Source organism: Talpa europaea (genome assembly GCF_964194135.1).
Source record: "Talpa europaea genome assembly, chromosome: 6".
In the NCBI taxonomy this organism is placed as follows: Eukaryota; Metazoa; Chordata; class Mammalia; order Eulipotyphla; family Talpidae; genus Talpa; species Talpa europaea.
In genome coordinates this window covers 64,791,774-64,810,493 of record NC_140072.1, presented here as the reverse complement: position 1 = coordinate 64,810,493, position 18,720 = coordinate 64,791,774, and the positions used below count along the sequence as shown (strand labels likewise).

The 18,720-nt window shown below is 35.6% G+C and overlaps 1 protein-coding gene across 1 annotated transcript in view; it reads right to left on the bottom strand.

Moving 5' to 3' along the window:
* The window catches only part of USP34 (ubiquitin specific peptidase 34), a gene marked incomplete at both ends in the record, with an annotated part of 241,402 nt that overhangs the window by 39,706 nt on the left and 182,976 nt on the right, over nt 1-18,720 (bottom strand). The window contains 9 exons of the mRNA XM_084235573.1: nt 94-158; nt 5,766-5,861; nt 5,965-6,018; nt 8,293-8,371; nt 9,869-10,022; nt 12,617-12,789; nt 17,361-17,455; nt 18,408-18,485; nt 18,581-18,637. Of these exons, the coding sequence (XP_084091699.1) occupies nt 94-158; nt 5,766-5,861; nt 5,965-6,018; nt 8,293-8,371; nt 9,869-10,022; nt 12,617-12,789; nt 17,361-17,455; nt 18,408-18,485; nt 18,581-18,637 (851 nt within the window). The remainder of the gene's footprint in view (nt 1-93; nt 159-5,765; nt 5,862-5,964; nt 6,019-8,292; nt 8,372-9,868; nt 10,023-12,616; nt 12,790-17,360; nt 17,456-18,407; nt 18,486-18,580; nt 18,638-18,720) is intronic.

The window sequence follows — 18,720 nt, the reverse complement described above, 5'->3', positions numbered from 1 at the left end:
AGAAATTTAAAAATATTAAGTCAAAATTCTTAGAGAATAAGATTTCTTTAAAATGTGAAATAAAAAAAATTCTTACTAAATTCACCAACTTACCCAAAATATGTATGTTCAAAAATGTTTTTATCTTGAAGAAACTGCATGTTATCATGCCAAATCCACTGAAGAAAAGAATGTTAACATTAGATAGCAAAAAGTATTTACTTCTTTTTGTACATTTTACCAGTATTTTTTATCAGACAAAGAAAATTTCTCTAAAAGAAACAAAAAATATATGCACTTTAAAAAGTCATAATGATTTTTTTTTCCCTAGGTATAAGGAATATGAAAGTAGTTACTAAACCTGCTCAAAGGTATTACTTAACTGGTTACCTAAAGTAATAATGGTTTTGTGTTTTTGTTTGTTTTTTGCCTTCTCATAGTGTCTTTAAATTTTTCATCAAGGCTAAATAACATTAAATAGCTAAGGATCTGGGGTGTATACAAGATGATGTCAAAGACAATAGAACATTTAAAAATGTTCTAAAACACTGCTACTCCATATGCTGGAGAGCATGTCACAGTATTATAGTGATCCACGGATTTCTGAAAATGTATTTATAAATGTTTTGAAACTAAAAACTTTGAAATATCTGTCTGAAAAGCAAAAATATAAATTAAACTGTCTTGTACTTTGATAAGGTTTCTATTTAAAAATTTGAAATAAAAATTTAATTCAAGTTGGAGGATAAATGAGATGATTATCTTACTCATTCCATAAAAATAAGTAAAAGTGATTGTGAAATCAGGCCTATAGGATAGCTCTGCTGAGTTTAGTTTTTCTGTTCCTTTAGCACTCTACCCTAAACATGCTCTCTTCATTATTTACATAAAATTATTTTTAGCTGGAACAAATTTATTATCTGATATGTGATGATAGGCTATCTTTTAGCCCCCTAAAGATTTTAAACTACCTCTACTTGTTTGTCCAGTACACTATGCTAGTCCAGAACCAGGTATTAGAATCACACTAGAGGGGCGCCTGCTCTACACTGGTATTTGGAAAATGAAAGACCTTGTCACTGGATAGCCTGCTTCAGAGTTCCTCATTCTCTAACATTTCTATGCACACACCTTCGTATTAAGCAGTAACACAGAGTTTGACAACATTCACACATCATACTTTAGGGCTTTTTCATAGCAACAGAATTCCATTCTGCTTTAGATTCTGTGTCATAATTTTTGTCTCCTTTCATAAGTCCTGAACTCTTGGCTTCTAGATATAAAGCCTGGTTTAAATTCTGTTCCATTTCTGAGCTACTGAAATAATCATCTTGTTTTTTAATGATCCTTTTATACTGTATCAAGAAAATGAATATGGAGCCAACAGGGTAAGTAGAAATATGAAATTACTGTACTATATTGGTCAGTACATCCATAGGTTCTCTCTATATTCCTGTCTTTCCTGTGTTTATTAATCATTACAGCTTAGTAAAACATGCCAGTAAGAGCATATCCTTCTGAAGAATACTGGCACATGTTTTCTTTGCCTAGAGTATTCTTCACATGATGAACTCTTTACATGCAAGTCTCAGTTTAAGGATATGCTTCTGAACCATTTCCTGACCACCTGCCCCAAAGCAATCCCAATCATCTACCTTTTTAAGCACTCTCCTTAGAGCCATATAATAGATTCAGTAAGCAAATACATATTGTAGTGACTGTCTTGTGTACTTCCCTTTTTAAGTCCACAAATCAAAAGGATCAGGTTCCTGTTTATATCTAAAATCTATATTGTTAATTAACACGCTAAGTACAAAATAAGCGAGGGGAAAGGCAAAGAGGATGGTGTCACTTACATGTACCATACAGATAAGCTAGACAAAGGGTCAGATAAAGTCAGAGTGAGAACTAGCCCTAGAAAGCTAACTATAGGACTATAGAACCGAGGCCACAGGTGGGGGGCAGATATGCACAATGGATTATGGGTATCTTGGTGGTGGGTGTGGTGTGGTAACAACTGTGGGGGAAATCCTTTATTTCTAAAACATAAACAATGATGCAAACTAATGTAACCTAAAAAAAACCCCAAAGCCCTTTTTCTCTTAGTTAAATGTACAGGCAGGCAAACTCTGAATTAATAAGCTGAAACAACAGTAAAAAAAAAAAAAAAAAAAAAAAAAAAAGGTTGGTTTGGGTCTGCAAAATAGAATTTTTTTTAAAAAAAGAGATTTATTTATGCATACAAGAGCTGGAGTGTAGGCCAGAGGTTCGGGGTGGTGACAAGATTCACAAGAGACAGAGTGGGGAAAAAGAACAGGCGGATCTACTGAAATACAATGCTGAGGGGAGCAGCAGAGGAGACAGGAGAGGTCTGCTGTGTTATGTAGGTCAGCTCCCTGGCCAGGGAATTAAACTTGTGCGGCCAGGGCTGCATATTGCTTCATAGTGCTGAGACTTAAACACTTGTAGCACCAGGAAGATCCCAATATAGAATATTTTAATGTAGTTCAGGTTTTCTTTTCCTGTTATAGTAGAGCAAAGGTCTATGATTTCCTTCTGTTAGAGTGTGAACCACTGGTTCTGAAAAAATGATTCAGAGTTGTGGGGGACACTGTGATGTTTTTAGGGTGTCTGGAAGTGCAAGATGATTTTCTTAGTAATATTTTAACGCTATGTGCCTTTTTAATAAAACTCTCATTCTCTCCTAACCATTCAATGGAGTTTCCCAAAGGCTAATTGATGAACAAGGTCACAACAGACCAAATTCAGAAGCTGTTTAGAGAATCCAGCTGCCTTCGGTTAAGTCAGAAACTAAATAGATTTGCAAAAATATAAAACTGGGTGACTTCTGTCAAGCCATTCTGTTCACTGTACGGCTTGGTTCTGTAATTTCCCCCCATGAATTGTTATAAATTAATGATTAAATAATTAAAATAAATTAACATCAACAATTAAATTAGCATGCAATGAGTTTTTATTTTAAATAAATAATTTTAAAATTTGTTTTAGTTTATGATAAATTGATAGAACCATATTAAAATTATTTTTTAAAAAAATATAAGGCTCTCTCTACAGTGGAACAGAAGAGTCTCTTCAATAAATGGTGCTGGGAAAACTGGACTGCCACATGCAAAAGAATGAAACTAGACTACTATCTCACACCATGCACAAAACCAACTCAAAATGATAAAAGAGCTGAATATAAGATCTGAAACCATAAAATGCATAGAAGAAAGCATAGGCACAACACTCCATGACATACACCTCAAAAGCATATCCGAGGACTCATCCTCAGAAGCAAGAAAAAGATAAACATCTGGGACTCCATCAAACTAAAAAGCTTCCTTCTGTCCAGCAAAAGACCAATAATCAAAACGAAAACCCACAAATTTGAAGAAAATATTTGTACTACATATAATCGATAAGAGACTGATGTCAAAGATTACAAAGAGCTGACACAACCCAACAAAAACAAACAACGGAGTCAAAAAACGGGCAGAAGAACTAAAACAACACTTCTCCAAAGAGGAAATTCAAATGGCCAACAGAAAAATAAAAAAAAATGCTCAACATCACATCTAATCATGGAAATGCAAATCAAAACCGCAATGAGATACCACTTCACACAGTGGAGAATGGCCCATATTTATAAAACTGGCAACAACAAATGCTGGCGAGGATGCAAAGAAAAAGAAACCCTCTTGGGCCTCCCCGGTGGTGCAGCGGTTGAGCGCTGGGTTGCGAAGCTGCCCGCAGCCTCTGTGGCGCCGGTTCGATCCCTGGCTGCTCCCCGGCCACCGGAGGAGGGTCCCACATGGTGCGCAGACCTCTCCTGCCGCCCGCTGCTCCCCTCAGCAGTGTACTTCGGTCCTTCTGCCTGCTCTGCTTCCCGCTCTGGCTCTGGTGAATTCTCTCACCCTCCCGCGCTTCTGACTGTACCCAGTGCATGTATAAACAAAACAAACAAACAAACAAATAAAGAAAGAAAGAAAACATGCCTCTATAAAAAAAAAAAAAAATCATAAAATAAATAAATAAATAAAAAATAAATTCTTTAAAAAAAAAAAAGAAAAAAGAAACCCTCTTACACTGCTGGTGGGAAAGTAAACTGGTCCAACCACTATGGAAAGCTGTGTGGAGGTTCCTCTAATTACTAAAAATGGAGCCACCATATAGCCCAGTAATTCCACTCCTAGGAATTTATCCGAAGGACACAAAACATTAAATCAAAAGGAAATCTGCACTCCTAAGTTTACTGCAGCACTATTTACAGTAGCTAAGATATGGAAACAACCGTAATGCCCCAAAACAGACGAATGGATCAAAAAGATGTGGCTTATATAAACAACAGCATACTACTTAGTAATCAAAAAGATAAACTCATGCCATTCACAGCAACATGCATGTAGCTAGAAGGGATAATATTCAGTGAAATAAATCAGAAAGGAAAAGAAAAAAATGGTTTCACTCATAGGAGGAATATAGGGAAATGGTACAAAGAATTAAAAAATAAATAAATAAATAAATAAATAAATACCAAAAAAAAAAAAAAGACAAAACTTGCAGGCAAACTATAGACCTGAGGCATACAGCAGGGAAAGGTGAAGAAAAGGGGTCAAAACAGGGAAGGGAAGAGCATAAGGGATTATGGTGACAGTTCACAGGTGATATGGTGGTGGGAGATTTATGGGGACTACATCTGAGGGGAGATATACCAAATGCTGTACAACAATTAAGAAAATAAAAAAGTTCAAAAAAAAAGAAAAAGAAAAAAGTTCAATCAAAAAATACATAAATAAAAATTTTAAAAGTTCTCAATTTTTAAAATTATGAGTCCATTTTTCATCAAAAATGGATCAGTTATCATTAAATACTGTTGGGTCATCATCTAGAACAAAGACTAAATTTATCTGAACATTTTCGGGCACAAAGTCTTGCACAAAATTGAAATTATTTAATTTTGGTCATTACTTAAAACACAGTTTTGTGCAAGTAGGTGAATTTAATTGCTTGATATCCAGTGAAACATCTTATTTTGCAGGTAAATCCAATTCAAAAGCTTTAAAGAATACAATATTCTTTTACAATATTCAAGATTTTTCTCTTTTTTTACACTAAAATATAGGTACGGCAAGATATCAGTTAAAAGAGTATTTGTTTGGGGAACAAAATTCACTCAGTTTTTAGATCTGCCCACAACATGTATTATCAATCAGTCAGTCAGTAAAAGCTGAATTGTTGAGACAGAAAGACTACATTTTAATCAGGTATACCTTCCTGGAGATTTACTTTTTGTACTTTTGGTTGAGTTTACAATATTGACAGACACGTTTAGTTATGAATACTTTTTATAAATCAACATCACTGCTCACTACATTACAAAACAAAGAAAACCTTATGCAAATGAGATGCCTATTTTGTAATACATAAAATACTTTAAACGCATTTCCAATATACAGTGCAGCTGTATATAAATGAAGCATTAGAAAAGGAACACTTGCAAGCCTATCACCCTATCCAAGAAGCAATGCATTGACAAACCCTAGGGGAGTTTGCCCTGATTTCATGGTTTTAGCTTTCTTATTTTTCAGTTACTAAAAATTATTTTCCGTTCACCTTAATTTCATTTACCAGTCATATACCAGTTACCAGAAATTTGTAAATACTCTTAAGTGCACTCTAGATTATACATCCTAGCACTGTCATAGTTTGATCTTGCAGTACTATTATTTGCATAACTATTAATCATGCTTTTCAACTGTTGCTGAATTGAAATTAAGCCATACCTCTAGTAACTCTGATGAAACATCAAATTTGTATTCTTTGCCATTTTCTTCTTCCGGTTCCATGCGTTTGTAAAACAGCATATATGCACTGTGTGTCTTTTATAGGCAAAAAAAAGTACATTTTCATTTTGACAAAGTGTTTATAAGAATAAACAACATGAATTAAGGAAACAAGTTGAAGTATATAAGAAATGGTTACCTTTTCAAAGGAGAAATCCATAAATTTGTCTGTTACAGAATCATAGGTCTTGGTCTGTTTAAAAAAATTTTTCCTTCTTTAAAAAAGGAAGCTACATGTGTATGAAAAGAAACTCACAAATTGCTGTTTTATACTTTATGGTAACATTGCAAATTGTTTTCAAGTATTATTACATGCATAAAAATCCTTGACCAAAGTTTCTAAGAGTATACTTAAAAATAAAAACAAAGATTTAATACATCTTATAAGGTAATTTACCATAAAACATACAAAGCATTAGAAAATAAAATGAACTGCAATTTGAAAAACTAACTTTTGGAAGAAAAGAGCTTTGTAAAGTTTACCTGTTTCTTTTCCTTTCTTTTTTTTTTAATTTTTTTATAATAAATTTTATTTTTATATTCCCCATACAATTGCAACCCCCTTATTTTGACCCTAATCCCATCTCTCCCGCTCCCTACCCCGATAGAGTGTCTCTGGTTCATAGTTTTTTGTTGATTTTGATTTTCACTTTCTTATAGTTATTCATTTTCCTGGCCCCCTATTTAAGTTTTCTAGATTCCTGCTACGAGTGAGACCATCCGGTATTTTTCTTTTTCTTTTGGCTTATTTCGCTGAGCATGATCCCTTCCAGCGCCATCCATGTTGCTGCAAATTGCATGTGTTTATCTTTTTTGAATGCTGAGTAATATTCCATGGTGTATATGTACCACATCTTCTTGATCCAGTCATCTATTTTTGGGCATTTGGGTTGTTTCCAAAGCTTAGCTATTGTAAATAGTGCTGCTATAAACATAGGGGTGCAGGTGCTCTTTGGAATTGATGTTGCCTTCCTTTTTTTTTTTTTTTTTAAAAGATTTATTTATGCATACAAGAGCTGGCATATAGGCCAGAGATGCCGGGGATGAGAGGATCCACCAGAGACAGAGTGGGGAACAGAACAGGTAGATTGACTGAATACATTGCTGAGGCGAGCAGCAGGCGAGACAGGAGAGGTCTACCTCGCCATGTGGGTTTCTCCCTGGCTGGCCAGGGGATTGAACTTGTGCTGCAGAGGCTGCGGACTGCTTCATAGTGCAGTACTTAACCACTTGCACCACGAGGGTGGCCCTGTTTCTTTTCCTTTTTTGAGAAAGTATCTTAGGAATAATATCTAAAGACACAATAGGTTTAGTGAAGGCAGCAAAAATAACCCATTTCTGCCTTCTACCCATTCCAAACTGTTAGCAATTTGCTTGATTCACCTGTACTATTCAGGTAATATAGAAGTGCTCCAAAAAGCAATAAGGAAAAGTTCCTTCATTAAAGTCCAGAAAATGAAAAGTTATTATCACAACAAAAAATAACTATCTTGGCTTATCTGTGAAATGGAAATGACTATACTTAATTTGTGAGGACCAACAATGTATTTCAAAAATGTTTTCAGAACATTAACAATAAAATAAACTATGTATGGAGAAGTGAAATCACTACAATACTGCTTTAAACTGACATTTCTTACTATTCTTAATTATATAAAAGATAGGGGCTTCCCTGGTGGTGCAAGAGGTTAAGACGCAACCTAAGAAGCTGTCTGCTGTCTCTGCAGCAAGAGTTCGATCCACTCGCTGGCCAGGGAGCAACCTACATGGCACAGCAGACCTCTCCTGACTCGCTCACTGCTCCCCTCAGCAGTGTACTTCGGTCAATCCGCCTGTTCTGTTTCCCACTGTCTCTGGTGAATACTCTCACCCCCCTACACACACACCTTTGGCCTGTACCCCAGCTCTTGTATGCATAAATAAATCTTTTAAAGTATATATATATATATATATATATATATATATATGAGTATATATATCTGAATATATATATAAGTATATATATATGATAAAATGTTCTTTTGCTGTCTTGTCACTTCTGTTAATAAAAAAAGCACTACAAGAGTAATTCTTTACTGTTCAGCTTATGTCAACTTCCTTGTCAAATGTTTTCACATGAAATAGAAAATAAATAGTATCTTTTTGCTCTACTTTGAAATTTTCAAGAAAAATAATTATTCAATCACATCTCATGGCAATATAATTCAATTTTCATACTATCACTTAATTTTTCAATATTTGCTTCTTAATCAGATCTTCCTAATCAGTTGATAGCAGAAAGAGTAATTTTTAAATATTTCCCAATGTCTGGCATATACTCCAAACACATTCAACTTCTAATAAATAAGTGAATAAATTTTAGATATAATCATAGTGATGGAAAGAAAGTTAAGTGACTGCTATTGGATTTTATTACTGCACAATACTTGGAGAGTCACAAATCACTCAATTTCTGAATAAAACTTACTGTCATCTCTCCACCAAAACATTCAGAGGCAAGTTGGGCAGAATCAAAAGGTTTTACCTCAGCATCATTAAAAAGATACCTGAAATAGAGCATATAGTATTGATCAAGTATATATGTTCTGAATATCTTTGCATTATTTAAAAATGTATTTTTTCATTGCGGTAACATCGGTTCACAACACTGTACATCATTTAGGGTACAGATCACACCCTCAGGTATGTTAGCATACCACACTCACTACCAAGACACTGAAAGCCCACGATCTTACATACGTGGTCCCCACATTGCTATCCCTTAGCCCCTTAGCCTCTATTCTACAGCTAGATTTCTAGGGTTTGTTCTTGGTTATGTCTATTTTTTAAATATTTAGATTACATGCTGATATACTTTAAACTTACTAGTATGAAGTAAATTCTAACTAAGCTTCTGTTTTGACAACTTTAACGTACTAGATATTGGGAATATACATTTATAACAGTCACAACCACCCTAAAATCTGAATAATCCATTTACATCCTGGAGTAAGAGAAGTTCATAAAAACAGGAATAAAATGTTTGTGTAGTGGAGAGAAAGTGTGAGAATGGGAACAAGGCAGGGAGGGAGACCAATGTTCCATGGTCAAAGATGATGGGGACTCTGGTGGTGGGTGTGACAACATACAGCCAGGAAGTATGAACCTACTCCCCTAAATCACATACAGTGTCATAAACCAATGATAACTCAAAAAAAAAAAAAAAATTACAGGGGAAAAACCATTACGATCTTAAAACAAGGTTTGTACAAATGTAAAACTAATGATCAGAAAAAACAGAGAAGTGAGAGAACTTTCAAAAATGAAAGTATATTTCAAAATATATGGCTAAAAAAAGATTCAAAATACAATTATGAAAATACATTTTTAAAAAATACCATGGAAATGATGGCTTACAGAGTAAGTACTTATTAAACAAAACTATCCGTGATTGCAGATCAATTTACCAGTGTACATTTTTTTCAATTATATATTCTAACTATCCCCAGTATTTAGAATACCTAAGCACAAATATAGTCTCTATACATGAATCTCCACCTAACAACCTAAGATCAAAAAACAGCTACTGAAGACAGATGTAATGACTTCCAACCATTAACTTGATAAAAGATACAAGGAACATGTGTGTCAAAGGGGAACGGTAAGGTGTAGAGAGTAGAGAATACAGGTATCTTCTAACTGCCATATACAATGACTTTGTGGCCACCCTATGGAAGGATTCAGTAAACAGCTCTTGAACGAGAACATATGATTTGGAATCATTTATGCATCTAAAGCTGTGTGCAAAATCTTGTGTGTGTTCATGTTTTTCTAGGAGAGCATTCACCAAGTTCTTAAGAGTACAGAGATCCATCAAGTTTTTAAGAATAATTGACTCACACTCTTTTGAAAGTTACTTTCATAGAAATATTTTGTCTGCCCCCTTTTCTTAACTTTACACCAAGTTTTTAGAAAGCTAGAAGAAAACATATCAAAAGAGAAAGCTTAAACATTAAAAGCATTAAAAAAATTTTAATCCAAAGAATGAAATGTTTAGAACTCACCATTTATTATTTTTATAAGCATGTGGATTGACTATATCTCTGATGAAGCTATAATAGTGCCCACCATCTGCTGTTCCTGTGTGAACAGTCACTCCTATCAAGTCATACTCATAGCTTTCTGTGTCTTTCGAATGATCACTGACTTCCTTAAAACCTGAAATGATTTACATAAAACAATTGCAATAATTTTGAAAACTACATGCAGCGAACCTTAGAATCACTTTATATAATACATTATATAAAGAAATAGACACAGATACTTTACTTTAGATATTAGAATGGGTACAAAAGAACTCTATTTGCTACTCATTCACCACCCACAACCTATATACTTTTAAGGAACTATTTATACAAATCATTGGGGAAAACAACCTATTTCTGCATGTAACTATGGATAACTTGAATATAATATATAAATATAAAATATCTTCTTTCTGTTTAATCTGGCTATTCCTTTTGAAACAGCACAAAATGTTTCATTCATGTTTAACTTTTTTAGGAGCAGGCAAACACAAGCTCTGAAGAGGCATTTGCTGATATATGCCTTTTAGTCTCATGTAAAGGAAAATGGAACACTTGTACTGGTGGCATGCTTCCAACTGAGTATTAACTAATAAAAAACACTCCATATTAGGAGCTTTATATAGACAGAAGTAAAATAAAAAGATAACTTCCCATAGATTTAAATTTGAAAGGTAAAAAAAGATTCTAGGGAAAAAACTGCCTACAAACAAGGTTAAAGATAATGTATGATTTATGATCTGTGTTCTGAACACCACAGGAAAAGTATAATCAGAAGCAGGGAAGTGAGAACAGATTTGGTTAACCTGAGCACACTGTCTAAACTGGAAAGTAAAGTGACTATTAGGTAGAGAGGAGCAAATGACTGACAGTATCAAAGCAAAGGCTGAGGAACTGGTTATGCCACAATCTAACTGAATGTATCACTTGTAGCCTAACAAATTCCTTTATACTGGCATAAATTCCTACTACCTCCACATATGGAATTATGAAAAATACAATGAAGCACTATTAATAGCCAGTCTTCTATAATTTTATAAATGGTTTGAAAGGGCTCTAAGAAGTAGAAAACACACACACACACACACACACACACATCCGCCCACTTCTTAATTACCTATGTTTTCAGACATCGCTACTGGCTCATTTCATAAAACTTCTAAACATAACCAAACTCTAACTTTAAAATTCCCTCTTAATTCTGTATTCCTTCATATCTATAGCTCACTATCTTCTCTCTTTAAAGAGTTTGTTCTTCTCTTGAATGAACAGCCTACCCTCAACATAAAATATTAATTGGATGCTCATTAAATGGCAGGTAAAGTTATAAAGATTAAAACATGTTTTCTTCTCCTTAAACTTACAATACAATACAGTGGCCTCTTTAAATCTTAAAATTTAAAATCTGCAAAACTTTTTACACAAACATTGCCAGGATCCTTACTATGTGAAATAGACTTCTCAGCCTAAAGAACGTAAGAGGCAAGGATTGTACTGGTTCTCTTTTCTTCTCTCACTAATTTCCATTCATTACCCCTCTGTGATCCTTGAGGCACAGAGGTTTGAAGCCACTGATGATATGAAAGTATTAACAACCGAGCGGTACTTAAGAATCAAGTGCCATCTAAAGATGGCTCACTGTTACCTGCCTTCTTATTAAACACCCAAATGAAATTGTTTTGATAAAGATAATAGCCACAGATCTTTTACATGTTAGATTTTTCAATTGCATTCTTATTAAACTGTTCCTTCTTATTAGCATTTAATACTTCTGACCACATTCCTCCTTTACTAAGATCCTCTTGAAATTCTGACCCCATTATTCACCTAACTTATAAAGGCAGAAACCTGACTCACTCTACTCTTCTCCTATCTCTAGCAGCACACTAAAATGTACACTCCATCAGGGCAGATTCTTTGTTTTTTGTTGTTTATACTCACATAATTATAAGACTAGCAAGTTACCTAGTAGATAGATGTCCAGTAACTCTAGATTCATTTATTCAATTAATCAAGAACTCTGTTCCCCACACATTTTTTCTCCAGTCTTAATGGTAGCTTTCTCATTTAAGCTGCCATTCACCAGAATGACCACTGCACACTCCATCAACTTCTAAATTATTTCTACTGTTGTAGTTTGAAGAACTTTTTCCAAATCCTACCTCATTAGGTTGCTTTCTAGCTGAAAATCTTCCTATGGTTTCAGACTGGTTAAAGATCAAAAGTATTAACGTGGCCTACAACAAAATGATCTAGCCATTGCCTTTTGTTTATCTCATCAACTCCTATCTGCCCTCCACCAAAAGCTTATCCAAAAGCAAACAAACACACAACACAAACAAGCTCATCATTTCTCTAACTCAAGCTACACTATGTCACACTCATTAAATATTTTCCTATGCCCTATAATAATACATTCACTGTCCTTTTGACAGCAATCATACCTGTAATTTCACATTCAATGTAACACCCACAGATTTAAGTTCTACAAGGGCAGGAACCGTATTTATCTCATTCACCCTGTCTTCGCAATGCCTAGAAGAGTATCTAGACATAGCCCTCATAGATACTAAACATTTTATTGGCTAATTGACTGCACTATATTATCTTTAAAAACATTCTTCTAAGATTCAATTCAATTTTGTTAAATGTGTAGCTGATTAAACTTTATGACTATCGTTTTTAGAAGACTTATAACAAACATAACAGAAAAAGATGGAAAATTACCTTCTTTTCTGTCACTCTTTCCCATAAGAAAATCTTCTGTATAGGGTGTCATATCCAAACGTAATGGAAAGGAAAAGTGTGTGTTGACTTTCTCTTTCATCATAGTGACCATATTAAATGTATATCTCATAGTATTAAAACTCAAAATGCGAGGCAATTTCTTAAAACAGGCTCTGAGAGGAGGGAAAAAAACACATTTGTTAAAATGTTTGTACCAAAATGATTTAGTTGGTTTCATTTATTTTCACACTATACTTATATTTCAATGTATTTGCACTAGTTTTTTCAATGATTGTCATAGTAAATAAGAATATTCTAAATTACTTATTAAATCTATGTATATGTCCCTCTTACATGACTGTTTCCCACACTGAAAGGACTTTCCTGTGTCTAATACTATACATTATGGTGAACACCATAATGAAGATACAGAGAGGTGGAAAACAGTAAGGAAACATCACACTAACACTTCAAAGGCAAGGAGAGCTTTGGCTCAGAGTTTTCCATCTTAGCTAACAAGGATGGAGGCAAATTTTGTAAACTAGAATTGCAAAGCTTGCCTATATCATTTGCTAGATGTACGACTCCATACACAAGTTTACTGAACCTCTGAGCTTAAGTTCTGATTTGTGAAATGAAAATGAAAGTGACTACTCTCTACTACTTTTAGAATGCTGCCTGGCAAATTACCATCAATAAGTGATGCCTTACGGAAAGGGAGAAGGAGGGAGAGGGGTCAAAACAGGAGGGAAGATGAGGGACTGTAGTAATGAATCATAGGTGCCAGGGTGGTGGGAGAACTATGGGGAATGCACCTGAAGGGAGAAAGCAGATACTGTTCAAAAATTAACAATGATAAAAGAAAAGAAAAAAAGAATTAAAAAAAGGAAATAACAGGACCTCCTTGGTGGTGCAGGTGGTTGAGCACAGCACTGTGAAGCTGTCTGCAGCCTCTGCAGCATGGGTTCGATGCCGGCCGGGCAGATAACCACGTAACGCTGCAGACCTCTCCTGTCTCACCCACTGCTCCCCTCAACAGTGTATTTCAGTCAGTCTGCCTGTTCTGTTCCCAGCTCTGTCTCTGTGAATCCTCTCACCCTCCCGCACATCTGTCCCGTACCCCGCTTCCTGTATGCATGAAAAATAAATCTTAAAAAAAAGGAAATAACAGCAAGAAAAAAAGTGATGCCTGACAATAGCAGCAGCAAGTCAATCTAAAACCTATGGCTTGATATATTGCTAGCTCAACTTTAAAAATATAAAATTTCTCTTTAAATAATATATATAACAACCTGGATTTATGAAAATTAGAAGTAGTAGGAAAGAATTTCTCACTGTACATGGAATTCAAAAGTTTGTTTCAACCAAGAGCTTAGCAAAAAAAAAAAAAAAAAGAATTTAAGGATATAGGAAATATAGGAGAAAGGTGTTATAACCTGAAGAAGCAAGATGTCTAAAATTTTATTATTACTGATTATTTGGGAGACTGGCAAATGAATAGGTTACAGAAATATAAAGGAGTCAGCTGATGAAGGGGCTTATGTGTAATATTAGAGCAAGAACTTTATCCTGAGAGTTAGAGACACTGAAGAGGGCCTCCCACGTGGCACAGCGGTTGAGCACTGGGTTGTGAAGCTGCCTGCAGCCTCTGCAGCGCCGGTTCGATCCCTGGCCACTGGGCGAGGGTCCCACATGGCACGCAGACCTCTCCTGCCGTGCCCGCTGCTCCCCCTCAGCAGTGTACTTCGTCACTCTGCCTGTTCTCTCCGCTTTGGCTCTAGTGAATTCTCTCACCCTCCTGCGCCTCTGACTGTACCCAATGCTTGTATAAATAAATAAATCTTAAAAAAAAAAAAAAGAGAGAGACACTGAAGAACTCGTGAACAGTAGAACAATGGATTAAGTCACAAAGTAAAAGATATGAGAGTAAAAGAGATGAGAGTTTGTTATAAAACTATTAAGTCTCTGAGACACGCAACTAAGACCATTGAGAGAGAAGGCAAAACATTTTAAATTTATAAGATGATGTAGGAGATAAGAGCACATCAGTGGAGACTGACACTGAGGTACACAGGAAAGAACAAATAGACTGAGATACCAGAGGTTTGAAGACAGAAGAATATGATCCTTGGCCCATCTCTTTTCTTTTTTTAAAAAAAGAATTATTTATTTATGCATACAAGAGCTGGGCTATAGGCCAGAGGTGTGTGTGTGTGGGGGGGAGGAAGGTTGGGGGGGAGAGGATTCACCAGAGACAGAGTAGAACAGAACAGACAGAGCAACTGAAATACACAGCTGAGGGGAACAGTGGGTGAGTCAGGAGAGGTCTGCTATGCCATGTGGGTTAACTCCCTGGCTGAGGATTGAATTCATGCTGCAGTGGTTGCAGATAGCTTCATGGTTATGTCTTAACCCCTTGCGCCACCAGGGAGCCTTTCCCCCTCCCCACGCCCCCCATTTCTGTTCAACACTTATTACGTTATTACAGACATCTGAAAGAGTACAAATACTTGAGAGAGATAGGTATTTCAGAAAAACATTGGAATCTTATTAGCCCAAAGCAGGGAATGTTTCAAAAAGCAGGTTATCAAAAATGATAGACATAGGGCCTCCATGGTGGCGCAAGGGGTTAAATCCCAGCACTATGAAGCTATCGGCAGCCACTGCAGCATAAGATCGATTCCTGGTAAGGGAGGTGACCCACATGGTGCAGTAGACCTCAGCTGTCTCACCCACTGCTCCCCTCAGCAGTATTTCAGTAGATCTGCCTGTTCTGCTCCCCACTCTGGTGAATATTCTCACCCCCAATGCCTCTGGCCTGCACCCCAGGTCTTCTATGCGTAAATAAAATCTTTAAAAAAAGATATATTGACTGTTTCTTTATTCCAACTAAAAGGAGATGCTCCTTAGAATAAGCCCCATACCCCAGCTATCTTTTACTGACTCCAACATTATACTCCTCCACAGCAAAAAAATATGATTGACTCCATGCCATGTAATAAGTCCTTAATTCTTATTCTAACCCAATGCTAGCCAGCTGAATTTGTCTTCTCCCTACACAGCTATACTTTCATTTGAGTACTTCCACCAAAACAACTTTTCTCTTTTGCAGCAACTTGACTTCTGGAAAGTGAGAAAAAGAATACATGTTTACCTGGGAAAATCTGAAGTAAATTTAATATACATTGTGTGACAGCTGTTCATGCCTGCCTTCAAACATGCTTAGATCTATTTCATCTAGAGAACTCCTGTTTGAGCCCAAAGATTTCTAGATTTTATTTTCCTTGATTTTTTTTTAATTGCCAAATTTCTAACCTGAATAATCTATATTTGATTCCATGAACTCTGTAACTCTGCTTCCATTACCACAATAGGACAAAATACACCAATAAACTACCTTAAAAACAAAACAAAGCAACACCTTTTTTGGGTTGTAATTAGCTGTCATTTTGTATCCTCCATTTTTGTGGACAATTTCAAGTGTCTGGCTTACTGAGATTCTCTTACAATTCCTTGCCCCACCCATCCCCTGTTTCAATCTTAAGTTCCTACCCTGATTTTCTGTTTCCTGGCTTTGATTCTGTCACTTTTCCAATGCAATTTTAGTTTAGCTTAGGTCTCATTCCTTTGCAAAAGTTATGTATCTTTTGGGCCTCCCCGGTGGTGCAGCGGTTGAGCGCTGGGTTGCGAAACTGCATGCAGCCTCTGCAGCGCCGGTTCGATCCCCGACTGCTCCCCGGCCACCGGAGGAGGGTCCCACATGGCGCGCGGACCTCTCCTGCCGCCCGCTGCTCCCCTCAGCAGTGTACTTCGGTCCTTCTACCTGCTCTGCTCCCCACTCTGGCTCTGGTGAGTTCTCTCACCCTCCCGCGCTTCTGACTGTGCCCAGTGCTTGTATAAATAAATAAATAAATCTTAAAAAAAAAAAGTTATGTATCTTTTTCAGGTAGATGTTATAATGACTTTAATCAATCAATTATACAGGTAATCCCAAAATCTAAATGTTAATTTGTTTCACATTATTACGTATTACCAATTTTATTTTCTATTAATGGTCAATGCAAATCATCTACTTAAGGCAAACTGGCCTAATCCTGAACATAAAAGTCATTTCTATTCTTTTGCCTTTTTTCCACATAACTTCGTAAGACGCTCTTTCAATCCAATTTCTTTGCCATTCAATGTTCACCTGTAAAACTCATCTATTGTGCTCCAGAGTGCACTGAAGAGTGCTAAGCAATCAGAAAGATGCTGGGAAATATTTTTTAATTAATTTATTTATATATATTTTACATCATTGTTCATTTTTGTACATTTGCTTTCTCCTGTCAGGTGCAGTTTTGTAAAATTCCCACCATCTATTCACCAGGACACAATTACCATAGTCCCTTGTGCTCTTCCCTCCTGTTTTGATCCCTTTCGCTCACCCTGAAGAATGTGTCTGATTTATAGTTGCCTGTTAATTTTGGTCTTTTATTTATTACTATTATTTTTTTCCTGATCCCTTATTTGGTTCCCCTATTCCTGGGAAATATTTAAAGGACGAACAAAATCTGAAAAAATTTAAGGGTGGTTGAAAGTATATTGGAATAACTAAATGAAAATTTGTTGTATGAGAATGAGCTTTAGCCTTAATTGCATACTTTTCATAAAAGTTTAACATTAATTTACCCTAAATTGTGTTTTATTTCCATTTATTTGATGATTTATTGAAATGATAAAAATTACATTTCAAAAGCCATACCTTTTTTCAGCTCGTACTTTCTTCCCACAATGAGAACAGGTATACATGTTGTCACCTTCTAAAGTGTCTTTAATAGTAACTTCATCAAGAGATTCCTGTGTAGAGGGGATTATGATGAGTGAAATAAGACAGAGAAAGACAAACACCATATGATTTCATTTATTTGTGGGATACAGAGAAAACGGATGAACTAATAAGTAACCTTTCAGAGTTTAGACCAATTAAACGGTCACCATACACAAGAAAAAAGTTGGGTAAATCAGGTAAAAAGGGTCAATAATATGGTGTAGGATAGATTTGAACTTTTAGTGGAGTACTAATGTACTAAATGTGTTGATTATTAATGATACACACCTGAAACACGTAAAAATTGTTTCAATAAGATTCCTTTGTATAAAAATCACATTTTAAAGTTTCATATTATTTATACAGCATGCAAAAATATGAAAGGCAGTAATTACAATTTGGATAGAATGCATAAAGGAAAACTTTTTGTTAAAAAAAAAAAAAAACTGAATTCTTAATTTTAGTAAAAAGTTGTTTCCCAGGCCTCCCCGGTGGCACACTGGGTTGAGCGCCACACTGTGAAGCTGCCCGCAGCCTCTGCAGTGTGGGTTCGAATCCTGGCCGGCCAGGGAGATATCCACATGGCGGAGCGGACCTCTCCTATCTCGCCCGCTGCTCCCCTCAGCAGTGTATTTCAGTCTGTCTGCCTGTTCCATTCCCCGCTCTGTCTCTGGTGAATCCTCTCACCCTCCCACGCCTCTGGCCTATACCCTAGTTCTTGTATTAAAAAAAAAAGTTGTTTCCCCTAATACTGGCAAGATGCTTTATAAGTGTTACTACATTTTTCAGAAGGGCAATTTAAATTTTGATTCAGTAAAAATCAGCTGTGGTCTGTTGAGTACTACATAGTATAGCAAAAAGAAAGAAGATTAAAAAATTAAAGGTAATTTCCTCTCAAGAGGAACAAATATAATATATACAAATAGTTAAGAGCAGAAAAAAATGTATGTGTTTCAGACTATATATACACACTTTACTCACATAAATGTTCTTCATATCAGCCACCTGGCACCTTACAGTATAAAACTCTTCAGCAGTCTGACTAACGTGTTCACAATCCTGATCAATTAACAATCAAAAATTAGTAATTTATTATAATAAGAAAAAATATACATTAAGATTTCTTAAAAGCAAGGAACAGGTAGAATACTTACCAAGGAGACAACATTGTTTGTAATTACACCTCCAAATAAACTTTTGACGGTATTTTTCTTTTAAAAAATACAAACAGTAGTTAGTAATGAAAATTGAGCAAATGGGTACAAATTTCAAAGAAATTTAGTATTCTAATACT